Source organism: Molossus molossus, unplaced genomic scaffold (genome assembly GCF_014108415.1).
Source record: "Molossus molossus isolate mMolMol1 unplaced genomic scaffold, mMolMol1.p scaffold_m16_p_7, whole genome shotgun sequence".
Lineage (NCBI taxonomy): Eukaryota > Metazoa > Chordata > Mammalia > Chiroptera > Molossidae > Molossus > Molossus molossus.
In genome coordinates, this window is record NW_023425401.1 from 34,896,074 (window position 1) to 34,915,378 (window position 19,305).

At 39.7% G+C, this 19,305-nt stretch overlaps 1 protein-coding gene across 8 annotated transcripts in view; it reads right to left on the reverse strand.

Annotated features, from left to right (window-relative positions):
- Nucleotides 1-19,305, reverse strand: part of AKAP9 (A-kinase anchoring protein 9) — a 172,669-nt gene that overhangs the window by 1,122 nt on the left and 152,242 nt on the right. For all 8 annotated transcript variants that reach the window (XM_036247033.1, XM_036247035.1, XM_036247034.1 and 5 more), the window contains 11 exons: nt 15,546-15,765; nt 13,705-13,855; nt 11,945-12,616; nt 11,054-11,262; nt 10,613-10,718; nt 9,116-9,298; nt 7,934-8,134; nt 6,287-6,519; nt 3,172-3,257; nt 1,920-2,049; nt 1,224-1,363 (listed from right to left, as the gene is read on the reverse strand). In XM_036247033.1, the coding sequence (XP_036102926.1) occupies nt 1,224-1,363; nt 1,920-2,049; nt 3,172-3,257; nt 6,287-6,519; nt 7,934-8,134; nt 9,116-9,298; nt 10,613-10,718; nt 11,054-11,262; nt 11,945-12,616; nt 13,705-13,855; nt 15,546-15,765 (2,331 nt within the window). The remainder of the gene's footprint in view (nt 1-1,223; nt 1,364-1,919; nt 2,050-3,171; nt 3,258-6,286; nt 6,520-7,933; nt 8,135-9,115; nt 9,299-10,612; nt 10,719-11,053; nt 11,263-11,944; nt 12,617-13,704; nt 13,856-15,545; nt 15,766-19,305) is intronic.

The window sequence follows — 19,305 nt, forward strand, 5'->3', positions numbered from 1 at the left end:
CTGACTGGTTGCCTCCTGCACAACCCTGACCAGGGCCAGGGATGGAACCTACAACCCTTTGGTCCTCGGGCCAATGCTCCAAACACTGAGCCAAACTGGCCAGGGACCTCTGACATTCTCTTTAAAGTGCCCTGCAGGTTAAATGTTCTATACACCCTGCCTCTTGAAAAATCTTCTGGACATCAAAATCTGAGTCTTGTTTAATATGAATGCTCAAAGCAAAGCACAAACCAAACCAAACAAAGTCCAGCTATGATGATAAAAGTTTTTTGGGTTAGGTGCTTTGTATAGGAAAAGATAAACTACTAACTTAAAATAACCTGCTATTAGCCTTATCTAGTTTGTGGGAATGGTAGGAAAAAGTCTTTAAAAAAAGCAAAAAGAAAATATAAAAGTTGACTTAAAGCACATTAAATTAAAATGATTCAAAACCTTTGAATCAGGAGTGAATTGAAAGGAGACAGGAAAAAGTTTCCTACAATGAACAGGGAATCCATTTCTATTAAGTATGAAATTTTTGTGTGTTTTAGAGCAGAGATAAATAAAAGGTCATTTTTACAAAGCCTTTTGAATGGGATGAGTTTTACGGATCAAACATAAAAGCACAAGGTCCTTGTATGAATAACGGCTGCGGCATGGCCGATGTGGCTCAGTGGTTGAGCATCGACCCATCTACCAAGAGGTCACGGGTTCTATTCCTGGTCAGGGCACATGCACAGGTTGTGGGCCAAATCCCCAGCAGGGGGCATGCAGTAGGTGACCAATCGATGTTCTTTCTCATTGGTGTTTCTATCTCTTTCTCCCTTTCCCTTCCTCTCTCTCTAAAGTCAATAAAGAAAAAAATAATAATGGCTGCATTAAAAGCCGAAAGTCCTTGCTTCTTCCTCTCTTCTCCCCATCCCTTATTTACATGCATTATTTAGGAACATGTATTACTTAGGAACATGCTCTTCAGCTGACTTAAGCCTCACAATACTTGGTACTCATTGTGTATTTCATCTTAGCAATCTGTTGAATGAAGACAGCAGGGAATCTTTTTGGAGAAGAGTGGGATCTGGGGTGATAAATCATGTCTTGACTTAAATTCCTAAGTCTAATCTGGTAACTCATGCACTGAACTATAAGTTTTGATTATCCTAATGAAGGAGTTTCAGAAAGAGAAAGTGGAACTAGGGTCTATCTAGCACTATGGTGCTGCCAATTTATGGCCACGCCCAGAGTACCTGACTGTACAATTCCAAGGCGTCTTTGCAGCGCCTCCAGCCGAGTGATATAATCTGTCAGAGCTCTGTCAGGATCATAATTCTGAAGTTGAGAACATGCTAAGGAAGCAGGATTTAAATCAGCTGGCGGGCCTAGGTACCTATGAGATAACAAATATAAACATAAATCCAAATTATCCAGAAACAAGGCAAGTAACTTACCCACCAGCCTCCATCCTCCCTCAAAGGCAGACCACTTGCACACTGCCTGATCTCTATCCTCCATACTTTTTAGTCTGTGTTGTATAACAAAAAAATTCCTCAATAAATTCAAAGCAGTAGCTACGAAGCCATCATAAGATGGCTTGTCAAAGAGGTCCTCAATAAATGTTGCATATTATATAGGTGCATCTTGCCATGCAGACTTTAGTTTTTTTCATAATGTCTAGAAACTATCAATTTTAATCAATACTTTTCCCAATGCCTAACCCACAGCATTTACTAAATACCACTTGATCAGTCATTTCTTATATCTTTGGACACCAGTTACAAATCCAAAAGCTATTTTTGATTCTCAGCCTTCGATTATATAAATTGTATATTCCTGAAGACACATTTAGCAATGTCAATGCAAGGAAGCCAAAGCCCTAACACTGTCCTTTCTCTATTAGTACTAGTATATCTAACTACTCTAGGCAAGTTTTATCAAACTCTTACCTAGTGTGAAATGGTAAAGGTGACCTAGGACAGTCCAGATCTGATCTTGAGCGATATGTAGTGTGTCTTGGCTCTCCATACAGCTCCAGTCCTCCAGGAGAATGATAAAAGAGGTCAGTCTTTTCAGCACCTAAAGTAATCCAAAACAGGCTTGTTAAAAAGAAATGCCAAGCCCTTGAAAATTTCTACAAAACAGATGAAGGCTCAAAAGATTACTATGCTGTTATCTCTTATTTACAATTATTTTTTATTATTCTTGCTGCAGGAAAAAAACAACAGTAAAAGTGTTACTTTGTTCACCTTTCAATATGAGTAATTCTGTTCATCTAGAAAATAAACGATTTAATTGAAGTATTTTCTTTTTAAAAAAATTAAGTGATGATTAGGATGAGGTGAAGGGTGACTGCGTGTGTATGGTTTAGGAGAAAAGATGATATGGATAAAAATTAGATTAATATAGCCAAGCTATTCTTGTGACCATTAGACAAAACTTGAAATCAAGATTTACAAATCTACAAGAACTCATTATGGTACAAATTTCAGCTGTTTCAGTGTAAGCCTAGATTCGTATTTCAAAACACTTCGCTTAGGATACCAAATATATTTCCTCTTTCTCTGGTGTTCATGCTCGCTACTGGTAGAAGATGTACAGGTGGTTTCGTAGCAATACATAGCACAGTTATGCTGTGTCTGTAACTCTGTACTCCTTATGCCTGAAATGTTGAAGCCCTATGTTTGCTTCCACTTCTAGGTATAGAGAGAAGGAATTTTAATTGTCAGCCGTTATTATACAACATATTGGTAAACTCAGAAACCTGTTTGCATATTGCTAAATTGTAAAACCTTCAAACCATAACTCTTCCATATGACTGAGAACAGCAATCCTATCTTGAACCAGAGCCTTAAATGGAGAGTGGGTTTTGGAGCCAGACTGCCAGGGTTCGATGCTGGCTCCACCCCTTCCTCCTGGGTAACCTGGGGCAAACGACCAATGCTTTTCATCTGTAAAGTGATGTATAGCTGTAACTACACCTACATCACAGGATTGGGAGAAGACGTGGAAAAAGCAGGGCCTAGTGCAGACTAAGTACTCCGCAAACCCAGCTATTATTACTCTTTAAAACAGCAAAGTCCCCAGCATTTTAGTTATAATAGTTCTGTCTTTGGACAAAAACATTATTTGGAAGGTATTACACATGCAGGAATTTTAGAAAATCATAAACAGAAGAAAAAAATTCTATTTTGACTTTACCTGGATTCAGTCCAAAGCCCTCCCTGTTAATATTGATGGAACCAGAACTCGTGACTCGATGCCACCGTCGAACCAAAAATTTCATTCTAAAAAAGATCCCAGAAAAAATTTCACAGTATATCTATAATATTTCAGAAAGTATAAATATACACTTCACACAAAAATCAAGTCATACATTTAAATATGAATGCAGAACAAATTTCAAAATCACATGATTGCTTAATCTAAAACTGCAAAAATGTCCCCTTGGACCATGAGAAAATTAACTGGAGCAGAAAAACTGGGCTTTCCCAGAGGTACCAAAGTCTTTGTGAGGCCAACTTTAGTTCTGGTTTTAGGGGTAAATGGGATACAAGAGATAGAGAGCAAAAGTAGAAAAGAGAAAAGTGGATGGGTAAAGAAAGGATGAGAAGTAATGAAAAGAGGAGACAAGAACGGAGACTAAAGGGCAGACGAGATGGAAAGAGAATTAAAGACCTTACACCGGCAGTGAGTGAGCTGAGCTGGGGAAGTGGAGTGAGGCCGTGTAATCAGGAGTGAGGAGTGACGCCGGCTTCCACAGAGCAGGGTGGCAGGGTCACAGGTCAGCGGCAGCAAATTGCTGCCTGCCTTGTCCTGGCCCAACAAGATTCTGAAGCACCGTTTTGATTGTATAATTCCAGTAAGTTTTAAGGCTCAGTTTGAGGAGGGTCAAAAGACAATGAACATATAAGAAGAAAAGAAAAAGAGGGAGGTAGAATGAAGTCCTTCAGTGGCAAGTGGTTTTCATGGAGACTTCCCAAGTTCTTCTAATCCAAGTTAATGGTAACTGTGACCGCTCATTTAGCATCTTCTAACCTATGGACATACTGGTCTTCCCCACTAGGTGAGCTGCCCTTGGGGATTTAGGCAGGGATTATGTCTTCTTCATCACTGCCTCTCCCAGCACTTAACTCTGTACAAGGTGTATAAGGTGATGAAGGGGGGAACTGGAACCACGTAACCACAATGTGGAGTAGCAGAGGAAGGGAGAATCTAGATTATCAGTAAGGTAAAACGTGAGCTCTCTTCAGAGAGCCAACAGGGACGAGACTTGGGAGCCCTGGCTGGCTGTCCCAGCTCTATTACTATTGGCTTTATAACCTCTCCCTGCCTGTTTCCTCATCTTGAAATGACATTATGGGCTATGTGATCTCAGAGAGCTTCTAGTTAAAAAATTCTAAGTCACAGTAAAAAAATGTAGGTAAAGAAAAAGGAGCAAGCCCTGGCCGGTTTGGCTCAGCAGTCAGAGTGTCGGCCTGCGGTCCAGAGAGACCCGGGTTTGGTTCCTGCTAAGGGCACATACCTGGATTACAGTTTGTCCCTGGCCCTGGTTGGTCGTGCAGGTGGCAGCTACTCGATGTGTCCCTTTCATGTCGATGTTTCTCTCTCTCTCTCCCCCTCCTACTCTGTCTGAACAAAAAATGGAAAAATGTCCTCGGGTGAGGATAAAAACAAAAACAAAAGAAAGAAAAAGGCGCAAAACCGTTGAAGGCGCATCAGATGTGACCCAATAGGGATACTTTAAAAACCAAAGAACTGCTCAGCCAGTGTGGCTGAGTGGTTGAGTGTCAACCCATGCACCAAGAGGTTACCAGTTTGATTCCCAGTCAGGGCACATGCCCAGGATGTGAGTCTGATCCCCAATGGGGGCCATGCAGGAGGAGGCCAGTTGATGTTCTCTCTCATTGATGTTTGTATCTCTCCCTCTCTCTCTAACATCAATAAAGAAAAAATAGTAAAAAACAAAAACAAAAAAAAACAAAGAATTTATATGAATATATGTACAACCAATGGACATAGACATTAGGTTAGGGAAAGCAGGAGGAGGGTGGGAGCGAAAGGAGGGGGTCAATGGGGAAACAAGGGGGGAATCTGTAATACTTTCAACAATAAAATAAATAAATAAAAAACTTTTATAGGAAAAGAACAAAAACAAAAAACCCTACCAAATTCCTTTGAGACTGTCTGGCTCCTACAGAAATAAAAGGGAGGGGAAGTATGGAGAAGCCTAGTGCCTGGGCATACACCACCCAGGTCAGAGCACTGCAGCAGGCCAGGTCCCCAAGGTGCCTTAGTCCTGACTCCACTCAGACAGACACAGAACAAGGGCCAGAGCTCTCAAAGAACTACTAGAGAGTGACGAGAGCAGCAGCAGAGTCTGGTGCCCTAAAGACTAATCTCTGGCCTGAACGCAGTTAGGCCAGGGCTCTCTGTAGCTGGACCCCAAGGGTATGTATGAGTTTATGTCCCAGCCTAAGTAATTTTTCAAAAACACCCCCGCCCTCTATTTATATGTCTGAAGTAGTTCAAGGGCTTATTCAGAGTTAGAAAGAAAAGGACAGTCTCGATTGACTGGATGAGCCAGCTCCGAGTCACCAGCCGCCTGCATCTGGGGTGCCTGCTGAAACGACAGGAAGTGAGAAAGAGGCAGGCACGTTTCAGTAAATGTCTCATACCATGTGAGTATGTGGAACACACAGGCAGAGAAAAGAGGGAAGATTAAAAATAATATCTTTTTGGCCCTGGACGGTTTGGCTCAGCAGTTAAAGCGTTGGCCCAAAGACCAGAGAGATCCGGGTTCGGTTCCTGCTAAGGGCACGTAGCTCAGTTGCAGTTTGTCCCCGCCTCGGTTGGGGTCGTGTGGGTGGCAACCAGTTGATGTGTCTCTCTCACATCGATGTTTCTCTCTCTCTTCCTCCCTCTCTCTCTTCCGTTTTGTCTGAAGATGAATGCAAAAATGTCCTTGGGTGAGAGTAAAAAAAAATAAATAAATAATATCCTTTTATTATTTTGTTTGTTTTTTAATCCTCACCCGAGGATATTTTTACATTTATCTTCAGATAGAGTGGGCGGGAGGGAGGGAGGAAGAGAGAGAGAGATCGATGTGAGAGAGACACATCAACTGGTTGCCACCCACACGACCCCAACCGGGACCAGGGATGAACTGTAACCGAGGTACATGCCCTTGGCCAGAACTGAACCCAGGACTCTTTGCTTCGCGGGCTGATGCTCTACCACTAAGCCATAACAGCCAGGGCAATAATAACATCCTTTTAGAGAGTCTATTGAAATTAATTTTTTTCAAGTACTTTACCTCGAAATTGCCATAGACACTCTGACAGCCGACCGAAATCTGGTGAAGCCCTTTGGACGGTTGGTGATCACCTCCAGATCTGTGCAGGCCGGCTGCCCCCCCATCCGGGCAAGCAGAGCCAGAGTGGCCTCTTCACACTCCTGGAAGCCACCTAGTAACAGCAGCAGGTACTTCTTCTGATAAATAAGAGCTTTCCGGAAACTTTCTGCCCTCAGGTATTTACCATAAATTCTCTAAAGAATGGAAGAACATAAAGGTATTATTAAGGAGTCATTCAAATTGTTCTCTAGGGGAAGATGACCTAGATTTTATTTTTCAAGTAGCAATAGAATGGCAAGTGCTCTATCACTGTTTTCTACTTTATCAGCAAAACTGAAAGTAAAGATGACCTCCACCTTACACTTCTGCCTCTTTTAGTCAATGGAATCTGAATACTAACCTTAAAGTTATGCTTTTTATTTTATGTGGGTATTTTTGTTGTTAATCCTCACCAGAGGATATTTTTTCCATTGATTTTTAAAGAGAATGGAAAGGAGGGAGGGAGCAAGAGCGAGAGGGAGGGAAAGAGGAAGGGAGAGAGAAAGAGAACCATTAACGTGAGAGAGACACATTGATTGGTTGACTGCCACCCACATGTGCCCTGACTGGGGCCAGGGATGCAACCCAAGTTATGTGCTCTTGACTGGGAACTGAACCCACAACCCTTCAGTGCAAGGGTCGACACTCTAACCACTGATCCACACTGGCCAGGGCAATGCTTTTTATTTTGGATATTAGTCCCTATTCACATTTATTGCAAAAATTTTGTTCCATTATCTCTTGAGTTTTTACATTTAATCGTATAAAGCTCCTATTTTTATTACAGTTACTAATCTATTCACCTTTTTCATTGTTAATATTTTCTGTTCTTTGAAGAGTCATACATTCATATTTATTCCATAGCTGGAATAAGTATTCCAAATGTTTTTCTTTCTTTTTATTTTTGATTTTATGTTGACTGATTAAGGTAGTTTTGCTACAACATTCATTATTAGTTAGTAGAGAGGCTATTCAGAGGGCTTATCATCTTTTTAAAAAATGTTTTTACTGATTTTTTAGAGAGAGAGGAAGGAAAAGAGAAATAGAAACATCAATGTGAGAAACATCGACTGGCTGCCTCCTGCACTCCCCGTACTGGGGATGGAGCCCGCAACCTGGGCATGTGCCCTGATCTGGAATCAAACTGGGACCTCTTGGTCCATGGGATGATGCTCAAACCACTAAGCCACACGGGCCTGGTGAGAGGGCTTATTATCTTTTAGAGCATGATGATCTATATTGACAGTAACAGTGTTTTTGTTGGGAGTTGAAAAGATAACTTCTGTTGGTTTTTTAGGGATGAAATTGTGGGAAGAAGGACCATGAGCTTAGGTGCTGCCAACTGTAACCATTAACAAGAGCCCCAGACCTGGGCATGCCTCACCACAAATTTTTTATGCTCAGCTAGAGACCTGCATTCATGACAGAGACTGGATAGAGACCTAGAGACCCAGCCTGAGTGCCACCTGTATTTTAGACTGTAGAGTTAAGGTTAGTGAGAGATGAAACAAGGCAAAAGCAGAGAACCAGCTTCATTTGGTATACGTCGAGATGGAAGATGTCTCCTACCTTTACAGTGGCATGCTCAGAATCAGGGCTCAGATTGTGAAGTAAAGCTTCATTTCTTAGTTCAGCTTTCAGTTTGTATACTTCAGCTTCTGCTCTCTTCAAGGATTTTTGGAGAGTCAATTTTTCTCTGTTCCAGACTTCTTTTTCAGAAGCAATGATGGCTTCAATGTTGGTACCACCACTGAATAAAAACCTTGAAGACTGTAGAGACCAGAGCCTATTTAATTGATTTTTAAGAACAAGTTTCTAAAGAAAAATCTGATTTAAACGTATTAAAGATATTGCTACGCGAGATAGAGAAGATTCAGCTTTCCAACTTCAGATAGAAACATTAAAAGCCAATCTTAACTGACATTAAAGAATACACAGTTAATTTAAGTATATGGTTCTTTGCTGAGCAGATTAACTTTGCAACTAAAAATCCTTACGAAAGCCTAGCCCCAGAGAAGGTGTTTAGATTTAGCAGAACGTAAACTGAAAAATTCTAGAGATTTAATAGATGGACCATCTGGTCCAAATGTTGAGTTTGGGCCTGAAATAGTATACACTGAAAAAATGGGGGGAAAACCATGTGGCATGTAGGAAGGGATCCCTACAGAAGCCATGTAGATTGTATATCTGGGTGCACAACTGTCTTATCTTTATGTTGGGTAATGACAGAGCTAGCAATTTATTTTTCAGTTTTTAAATGAAAAAAAAAATTTTTAATAAATACCCAGAGTAATTTATTAGACTGAAATATATAATTTAATGACATCTTTCACTTGAGTTATGAACATAATAATGAACATATAACTGATGAGAACAGCCAGAATTCACATCTGAATATTTCTTTAACGTGTCTGCTGTTGATTCATAGGTATCCAAGTATCTGGCATTGGAGATAAGTTGATTTTGGTTTGACTACTGACTTCAGTTTTCTCATGTCAAGGCTGGGTGTAGATTAGAGATTCTGAATGTATAAAACCCAGAATTTGGCACAGAGAAGGCTCCCAATAAATAATAGCTATTATTATTATTATTATTATCATCATCATCATCCCTGTAACATTTTCCAATAATCCTACTAAGAATCAGATACTTAATATTTTTATATTATCAGGGATAAAAATGGAAACTAGGTAGCAGAGATTGTAACTTTGCACTACTTCTAATATGAGGCCATGCTAAAAACAGACGTACATAATCTCTGCCGGCTCCTGTCTGTCGATACCACCTGGTCTGCTCTTCCAGCTTCATAACCAGGTTTCTTAAATCATTTTTTTCTTCGGTCAGTTGGCTGATATGTCCTGTCAACTCGGCATTTTGTCTCAGTAGTCTTTCAGTCAATGAGCCACAAGAGGTATTTGGGGACACTAAACTAGGCTGGAAGATAAAATGGCATAAGGTTGCATAAGCACAAACATTTATAAACAATGCATACAAAATGTGGACAGGCACTAAGAACGATTTCATGAAATAGTAGTGCTTGCATTGAGCCTTAAGTGATAGTAAGTAGAGATTTACTGAGCAGGAAAGAAGACAGGAAAGGGTATGTTAAGCAGAAGGAAAAGGCACAAAGGCTGCCTTCATTTTAAGAATAACAAACCTAATGTAGGCAGTGGAAAGCCATGAGAGGCTTTTGGCACGAGCATGCCACAAACAAAATATATGTGTTAGAAAGATTTCTTGGGTAAAAGTGTGTAAAGTAAATTACATTAGCAAAGACAGACCTGGTGTGAGGCAGACACATTAGAAGTTACTGCAGCAGTCTAAGTGAGAAATGCTGAAGGCCTGTAGAGGGCAATGACTGAGGGCACAGAGGACAGATGTTTAGGAAGCAGAAGGCACAGGACTTAGTGGCTGCTTGGGTGAGTAAGCAATAGTGAAGGAAGGTGGTCTATGGTGACTTACAGCTTTCTAAACTGGGTGATATCATGACCAGAAATGTGGGTTTTGGACAGGAAGGAGAAAAGGAAAATAATGTTCAGTTTAGAATGTGTCCGTGAGGTTCCTAAGGGGTCATTATGGGGTACATTTCCCCAAAGAAAGATGTCTAATAAAGATGTCCGTAAAGGTGAGATGCATTTACTGTATCTCCAGAATCCAGGATAACACCTGTCACATAGTAGGTGCCCAATGTAAGTATCTGTTCAATAAATAAATTTACTGAGAAACTCAGGTTGCATAAATGAACAGCTTTCACAGCTATTCTTAGAGGAAAATAATGGATGCAGACAGGAGGAAGAAGAACTCATAAAGGTGACTGATGGAAGAAATGAGAGAATACTAACACAAAAATAAGGATAGAGAGGGTTTTTAAGATGGAAGAGATAAAAAGTGTCAAATGCTACAAAGACAAAGAAAAGAGGTCAAGAAAGAGGGACTGAAAAGATTCGCCAACTGTGAAGACACTGTAACATTCATGGAGTGCTCAGAGAAGTAGCCAGCGTAATCTTCCAAGAAACTTGGTTATCATAATAAAAGAGGTCAACATAATTATTCAATAATGAAAGTTAATTTCCCCTCAAGCTTTCACTATCTTTTATTGGGGAAAGGTAAACACTGTTATTAATATTTAAAATAAATGAAAAGATAAGTTAAAGTCTTTAGAAAATATGGTGCCAGTTTCAAATGATTCATATAGTTTCCATTATAACTTTGCTCTCGATATTTCACAAAGAGTTCTTAAAATCATACCTCTTTGCCTGGTTGGCCAGTTAACTTTTGTAGTTGTAAAATAATTTCATCAATATTTTCCTGAACCCAAATGAGATCTTCATCATCTGCTGTTTCAAACTGTAGTCTTCAAAAAAAAAAAAAAAAAGAAAAGAAAAAAGGACAAAAAGTGAAAACAACTTCTCATTAGTGATGCTGACCAGCACAAAGGTATGGCTCGGCCAACATGCTGCTTCACCTGTCACTTCCCTTTACATTAAATGTTCTCTCTCCCTGGATCAAATCATTGACATATTTGTTTTTAAGTGTATGAGTTTTGTCAGAAAATATCACCTCCTAATGTAAACCGGCATTACCTTTAAAGTTCCAATTCCCCACCCCTGGCTAGCTATTAGTGAGGGGCAGATTCTGTCTAGCTTGTCTAGGAATGCTCTTTCCAAAAGCCAGGCAGAAAGGTCTAACCTATTGGAGGCTTTCTGGGCTAGATGCTGTAGTTTTGAAGCGATATGTTGAAGCTTTTGTTTGATCATTTCTAATTCATGATCATAGCCAGTTCCTCCTCCATTCGTTTCAGTCAGTTTGGGATAGCTTGATTCTTTTGTCTCTCCTTCCATTTTCTGTTGAAGAACCCAATTTCTAGTTCGATCATTGGTTAAACTCCATGTGGTTGGCTGGCAATTTTGGACAGAAAAAGAAAAAGCAATAAGTATAAATGAACAGCATTCTTTCTTAAGGAAACAAAATTTACAGTAGGCTTGCACTTAATGTCGTTGGTAGGTTCTGTGGCTTTAACTGAAACAACATATAACAAAACTAATTTTATCATAGGCCAATTGATATAAACAAGAATTAAATTCCTATAGCATCTCATCAATGTTATAACAAAATGAAGTTGAATGGAACAATGTTATTTGAGGACCTGCTGCATTATTTATATTCCAAAGAAACCTCTATAGATTTCATTTTTAAATGATTTGTACATAGCTTTTAAATAATCTAATCCAAAACCAAAATTATATGATCAAAGGGCTACAATATTCTTTTTTTTTTTTTTTAAGATCCTCACCCGAGGATCCTTTTCCATTTATCTTCAGACAGAGTGGGCGGGAGAAAGCGAGGGAGCAGGGAGAGAGACATGGAGAAACATCAATGCGAGAGAGACATGTCAAGTGGCTGTCTTCTGCATGACCCTGACTTGGGCCAGGTACCAAACTGCAACCGAGGTTACGTACCCTTGACCGAAACTGAACCCACAACTCTTTGGTCCGTGGGCTGATGCTCTAACCACTGAGCAAAATCAGCCAGGGCTGCAATATTCTTTTAAAAATATTTTAAAACAAAGTGTCAATTTACCTCATTAAGATTTTGATATAGAATTCTTCTACTTTCTCGTTTTTCTTCTCGTTCTAGTTCTTGTTTCTGGAATTCCTGCATAATTCCTTGTAGTCGCTTTCCTTCCAGATCTAATTTATAAACTTGTTGCCTTTTCTCCTCCAGCTGGCGCTGAAGATCTTCCACTTTGGACTGGAGCTCATGCATTTTCTTCTGTCCCTCAGTGTTGGCCTCTTGTTCTGTCTGCAATGTCTTCCTGTGAACCTGCCTATCCTTTTCCATTTGCTGCCTTGTCTGCAAAGAATCTAGTTTGTATTTCTCAGTCTCATTTAACAGTTCTACTATGCGACTGTGCTTCTCCTCCAGCTGTTTCTGCAGCTCTCTGAGGAGGTCCTCCGAGGGCCAGGGGGGCCGAGGCTGCCCGCCATCCTCGCTGCTCTGCTGCAGCTGTGTGCGCACCTCCCGCTCCCTGTCCAGGGTGCTGCTCATTTCCCGAATCCGAACTTTCTCCGACTCAAGAAGCACTTGAAGCTCTAAATTTCGACCCCGTTCTTCTGACAGCTGGGCATCATGGATCACTCTTTGTGATTCTATTTCTTGCTGTGATTCATTCAGTAGTTGTTTTTGTTGTTCCAAAAGTTGACTTAGCTGAATATTCCTTTGTTTCTGACCCTCGAGTGAAAATTTCAGATCCTTGTAGGAGAAAATAATTTTAAGAATTTGTTACTATTATTAAAAATACTTTTTAAGTACACAATTGTGTTTTATTAATATGAAATTGGTAGTATTTGGTAATTGCACTGATTATCCAGTTTTTGGTTTTTTTTTTAACTTAAATTCCCAGTTGTTGGAGCATAATTATTTGGACAGCCAGGTAATTTTCATCCAAGAATATAAACAAAAGATAGTTAAGCTAAATAATGTTTTCTCTCCTAATATTAATCACATCTGGTTTAAATATGAATCAGGGTACATTTCTTCTTGATAGAATGTGATACTGAGTTCCTGAAAAACTTTATTTTTTCCATCATTACTTACTAAAAATAAAAGGGCTTAGGGGAAAGTAGGCTTCAGGGCAAACTATTCAAAAGCTATGCAAATCTGTAATGATAAAAAATAGTAATCAGCACCCGAGGAGATGACATGCCCTTGACAGGCTGAGAGTTCATTAAACCTGGAGGCTACCATGGTGGACATTACAAAATAACCATCAAAAGTAATAGGGCAGAAATGCTGGCTACAGGTGTTTGGTAGAGCGCTAGCGAGTTCCGGGTATGTAGACAGAGAGCTCTGAGCCAGTAGGCCTACTATTCAGTTGGGCACTATGTGCAGTACCACCTGCCTTGAGCTGAGAGCTGTGCAAGGCTGTAAGAAAGCCATGAGTAAAGGGACTCATTTTAAATTTTCTTAAAATATAGCAGCCTGCTGCCAGAAAAGTATCACTGCTCTCCTTCCCTAGGAGAAAACAGAAACCAAACTATTTCTGCATGAAGCTGACATGGTTGACCTATTTATCAAATGGCATATGCACTAATCAAATTGCCAAAACACATGTTGCAGAACAGTCTGTATGCATCCTTGGATGTAGCAGAACAAAAAAAGCATCGCACTACCAGCATTCCTATTACTGTTTAGATAACATAATAATAGTATTCAACACAGAGCAAACAACTCACTGTACCTCATAAAGAGTTGACATTTTAGAAAGAGAAAAGTCTCCAGGCTCTCTTTCATCTATAGTTTTGGATTTTCCAGATATTTAACAACAGAGATAACAATACCTCAAGTTCTTCTTTATCCCGCTCTTCACTGCGCCCCAGTTTGGCTTTTTCTTTCTCCAAAGCCCACTGGAGCTCTCTGGATTTTTTCTGTTCACTTGCTAATGTGTCATTAAGCAAATGTACTTCATCTGTTTTATCTTTAACTTCCAACCTAAATCAGAGAGACAAATAAACTATCATAAAACTACTTTGACTAGTGAGAGAGAGAGTTCAGCTTCCAATGAAAAGTGGAGGCATATAACAAACTAGTTAACTGGAAAATATAAACCATGTAAAGATGAAAGATTTTTTACTGTGGTTCATTTCAAATTAATTGTTTCTAATAGTACATCTTTAGTTATTTACCACTGCAAACAATTTATTACAAAATAGTATTGAAAGCCTGTCCGGTGTGGCTCAGTGGATTGAGCACTGTCCCATGCATCAAGAGGTCACTGTTTAGATTCCTGGTAAGGACATCCCTGGGTTGAGGGCTGGATCCTCAGTAGGGGGTGTGCAGTAGGCAGCCGACTGATGTTTTTATCTTTCTCTCCCTGTCCCTTCCTCTCTCTAAAATCAATAAAAAGATATTTTTAAAAAATTGTATTGATAAAAAATTTCCCTGGTCTTCTACTAAACATCAGAAATACCATGTGCTTGTGTGCATGTGTGAAAACAATGTTCAAAATAAAGACTGCTTGTAATATGTCCTTAGCAAGCAGAGTGTTTCAGTATTAACACCAACAAACTTAGTCTTTTTTTTTTTTTTATCCTCACCCGAGGACATTTTAGATATTATATTCAGATAGAGTGGGAGGGAGCGAGAGAGAGAGAGAGACATCGATGTGAAAGGGACACATCAAGTGGCTGCCACCCACACATCCCAACCAGGGCCAGGAACAAACTGCAACCGAGGTACATGCTCTTAGCGGGAACCGAACCTGGGTCTCTACAGACTGCAGGCCAACACTCTAACAGCTGAGCCAAACTGGCCAGGGTACAAACTTACTCTTTTAACAAGCATTACACACACACACTTAAAAAAATTTGTTTCTTTATTGATTTTGAGAGAGAGAGGTAGGGAGAGAGAGAGACATTGATGAGAGAGAACATCAATTGGCCGCCTCCTGCATGCCCCGCACTGGGGATCAGGCCCACAACCCAGGCATGTACTCTGACCAGGAATTGAACCAGCAACCTCTTGATGAATGGGTTGAAGCTCAACCACTGAGCCACACCAGCTGGGCCATACATTTTTTGTTAATTCTCACCAAAGGATACTTTTCCATTGATTTTTAGATAGAATGGAAGGGAGTGTTGGAGGGAGGGAGTGATGGAGAACGAGAAACATCGATGTGAGGGAGACACATTGATTGGTTGCCACCTGCACAACCCTGGCCAGGGAGCAAACCTGCAATCCAGGTACGTGCTCTTGACCAGAATCGAACATGCAATCCTTCGGTCTGTGGGCAACACTCTGACTTCTGAGCCAAACTGACCAGGCTTAACAAGCATTATATTTAAAAGCATATAAACTAACTGAACCATAAATTATATTGAGATCACAAATACCATTTGAAATTACTTGGTCAAATAAATGTCAAAATTATATATCTTACATAAAAAGTCTCAAATAAAATGGGAGACACAGTAGAGAATATGCCAGTATCTAATCGTGAGTTTATTATTTGGAAATATTTGGAGTTTTCATTTCCACTGAGTTCTTCCTATAAATAACTAAGTTTCATGCTACTGAAACATCATGTATAATGTTATATTTTTGTAAAATCTGCAAACGTCTGTGACAAAATTGTTCCAATTTCTTCACTAACACAGATTTATAAGAAGGAAGCTTGGCTCACCTGAATGCCTCTAATTCCTTCAGGTGCGCATGCTGTGCCTTAAGTGTTGTTTCTAGTTCCAGGTTAGTCTGTGCAAGTTCACTCTTCAGCTCAGCAACCACCATCTTCTCAGAGTTCAGCTGTTCCTGCAGCTCTGCTGCCCTGTCCTTCACACTGCTGAGCTCCGCCTGCATCTCCAGCATTTGAGACTGCTTCTGCTGTATGTTATATTCCAGGAGTTCTAAATGAAAAATTATTAATATTTAATGTATGATCTAGCCACTCATATTTGATTTATAAATATTTTGTGATAACTGATTTGTGGCCCTGGCTGGTTTGGCCCAGTGGTTAGAGCGTCGACCCGCAGACCAGAGAGTCTGGGGTTCAGTTCCCACTAAGGGCACGTACCTCGGTTGCGGTTTGTCCCTGGCCCCAGTTGGGGTCATGTGGGTGGCAGCCAATCGATGTGTCTCTCTCACATTGATGTTTCTCTCTCTCTCTCTCTTCCTCCCTCTGTCCCTCCCACTCTATCTGAAGATAACTGCAAAAATGTCCTCAGGGGAGAATAAAAAAAAAAAAAAAAGAACTGATTTGTGCCCTGGTTGGTATGGCTCAGCGGTAAGAGTGTCAGCCCGCGGATCAGAAAGTCCTGGGTTTGATTCCGGCCAAGGGCATGTATCTGAGGTTGTGGTTGGTCCCCGGCCCCAGTTGGGGTTGTGTGAGTGGCAATCAATTGATGTGTCTGTCTCACATCTAACTGCTGAGCCAAACTAGCCAGGGCAAAAACAAAAACAAAAAAACTGATTTATAATATAGGCGATTACTACAAAGCAAATGAAAAGACCACAGTCCCAAAATATGCATTTATATACAATTCATATAAATACATTTAATGCATATTTTCCTAACAGTCCTAATGGTCAAGATTTCGGAACTATAAATATATAAGGATGATAAAAGTTTAACAGAATATATAATGGACACAAGACTTGAAATTAAAGAAAACATCAGGTGTTCACTCAATACTATAACTAGAAACCAGTATTTGTTCAATTCAGAATTTCAAATAAATTTTTCCAATTATTTTAAAAATCATCACAGAGGACGTTTTCATTAATTTTGAGAAAGAAACATCAACTGGTTGCTTGCTACCTGCAACCTAGGTATGTGCCCTGACCGGAAATTGAACCCCTGACCTTTGGGTGTGCAGGACGACGCTCCTACTGACAGCCACACTGGCCTGGGTTCGGTGGGGCTCCAGTGGATTTTGACAGCCACGCAAGGTACTTGCAGGAACTCCATGAACTATGACTATAACGATCAGCACTGCTGGCTTGTTTTGTGCAGCCCTCCTTTGCAGATAGTTCCTAGGAACTTTACTAGAGGAGTGGGAAATCCAATCCCCAACCTGAATCATCTTTATTTTCTTTAAAAACCAACTGGCCGGTTTAGCTCAGTGGTTAGAGCGTTGGCCCTCGAACCAAACAGTCCCGTGTTCGATTCCAGCCAAGGTCACGTACCTCGGTTGCAGTTTGTCCCCAGCTCAGGTTGGGGTCGTGTGAGTGGCAACCAATCGATGTGTCTCTCTCTTTTTCTTTCTCTCTTCTTCCCTCCCACCCTGTCTGAAGATAAATGTAAAAATATTCTCGGGTGTGGATTAAAAAAAACAACCAACCAAACCCTTGTTATGTATCTGTTACAATGAAAAAACAAAAAAACATTTAAATCCCCAGGTATTAATAAATTTAAAAAGTTACAACACATGCATCAGGATATTTTTGTGATAAATGTGAACTTATATACATATACACATTGAAAAGATAAGAAATATTTACCTGGGTATTAACAGTTTAGGATTTAGAATATTCTATCAGTGATTTTTTTTTTTTTAATCCTCACCTGAGGACATATTTTTTTCGTTTTTTGTCCAGATAGAGTGGGAAGGAGAGAGAGAGAGAAACATCGACGTGAAAGGAACACGTCGAGTGGTTGCCACCAGCACGACCCAAGCAGGGCCGGGGACAAACTGCAACCAAGGTACGTGCCCTTAGCGGGAACTGAACCCGGGTCTCTCCGGACTGCAGGCTGATGCTCTAACCAGTGAGCCAAACCGGCCAGGGCTCTATAAGTGATTTTTACTCTGCTCTTTTATTTCTCTATTATACCATAAATGTATTTTTAACTTAAAATTTTATTAAAGTTCATCCCGTCACATTACAATTCCTATTACTGATGTTAGGAAATAGAAATAACTTGTATTTACATAGTTTAGGTTTTTAAAACTATTTCTTAGGGAGGCTAAGAATCTACATATATAAATATGTTCATATGTAAAATTAATTAAGTTTTCAATGGGGTTCTATTTAACAAGTAAATTAATAGTAATCAATCCTCTAAAATAATCTTTAATTAATCCTATGCCCTATATAGTTAATGTATATAAGAAATACATTTCATTTGTGATCTCATTATATCTGTTTTCTCAGAAATATTTAAAGATATTTAAAATCTTCAGCTTTTTGATGACAAATGTAAAACTATGGTATAACTTTCAAAATTTGTAAAAGCATGGTTGTTTTTACCATTATATTAGACAAAACTGAAGCTAAAGATATGTGTCTTCACTAGACATGATGAAAATTTCATTTCAATTTAATCTCAAATGATTTCCACCTGCAACTCTAAATTAAGAGATACCCCTATTGAAAGTGGGGAAAAATACCTGAAGAAACAACACAAAAGCAGAAATCCAGCTAGCCAATAATCAAAAGTACTAAATTACTTCAGTAATTAATAAATGTAAATTAAAACCACAATAACAATACATTGCACACCCATGAGACTGGCAACAAAGGTCTGACAGTAACAACTGTTTGCAAAGATGGGAAGCAACAGAACTCTCATACTCTGCTAAGCGAACAAACTGATGTGGCCACTTTGGAAAACAGTCTGGCATTCTTCAATAAATTTGAAGTTACGTATTTTATTACCCAGCAATTCCACTCCTGGGCATGTACCCAGAAAAGTCATGCATGTATGCTTCAGAAACATGTTATAATAATATGCAGACTAGCACTGGATTTTGTAGCTAAAAAGATATATAAATTGTGAAATATCTACATATGGTAATTCTGTACAGTAACAAAAATGAGTGCACTAGAGATAACTCTAGTAACTTAAAACATGTTATAGAGAGGTGAAAGAAGCAAGACAAATATATACAGAATGATAAAGTTCAAAAGCAAGAAAAACTAAACTTACATGGTTTAGGACTATATAGATATAGGTAGTAAAACAAAAAAAAAAATCAGGTAGTGGTCACCTCTAGGTTACTAGAGGAGTGTGTGTTTGGAAAGGAGGCTTCTGGGATACTTGACATGGGTGATGTTTCCATAGATACTCATTTAATTTGTCATACTATATAAACAGATATATTTGTGTTTAAAACCAACTGGATGCTCTGGCTGGTTTTGCTCAGCGGTTAGAGCATCGGCCTGTGGTCCAGAGAGACCCGGGTTTGGTTCCTGCTAAGGGCACGTACCTCGGTTGCAGTTTGTCCCCGGTCCTGGTTGGGTTGTGTGGGTGGCAGCCACTCAATATGTCCCTTACATGTCAAAGCTTCTCTCTCTCTCTCTCTCTCTTCCTTTCTCTCCCTCCTATTCTATCTGAACAAAAAATGAAACAATGTCCTCGGGTGAGGATTAAAAAAAATTTTTTTAAAAAAACCAACTGGACAATCCTTTAATCCCTGATTAATGTAGATCATCTCTCTGATATGAGA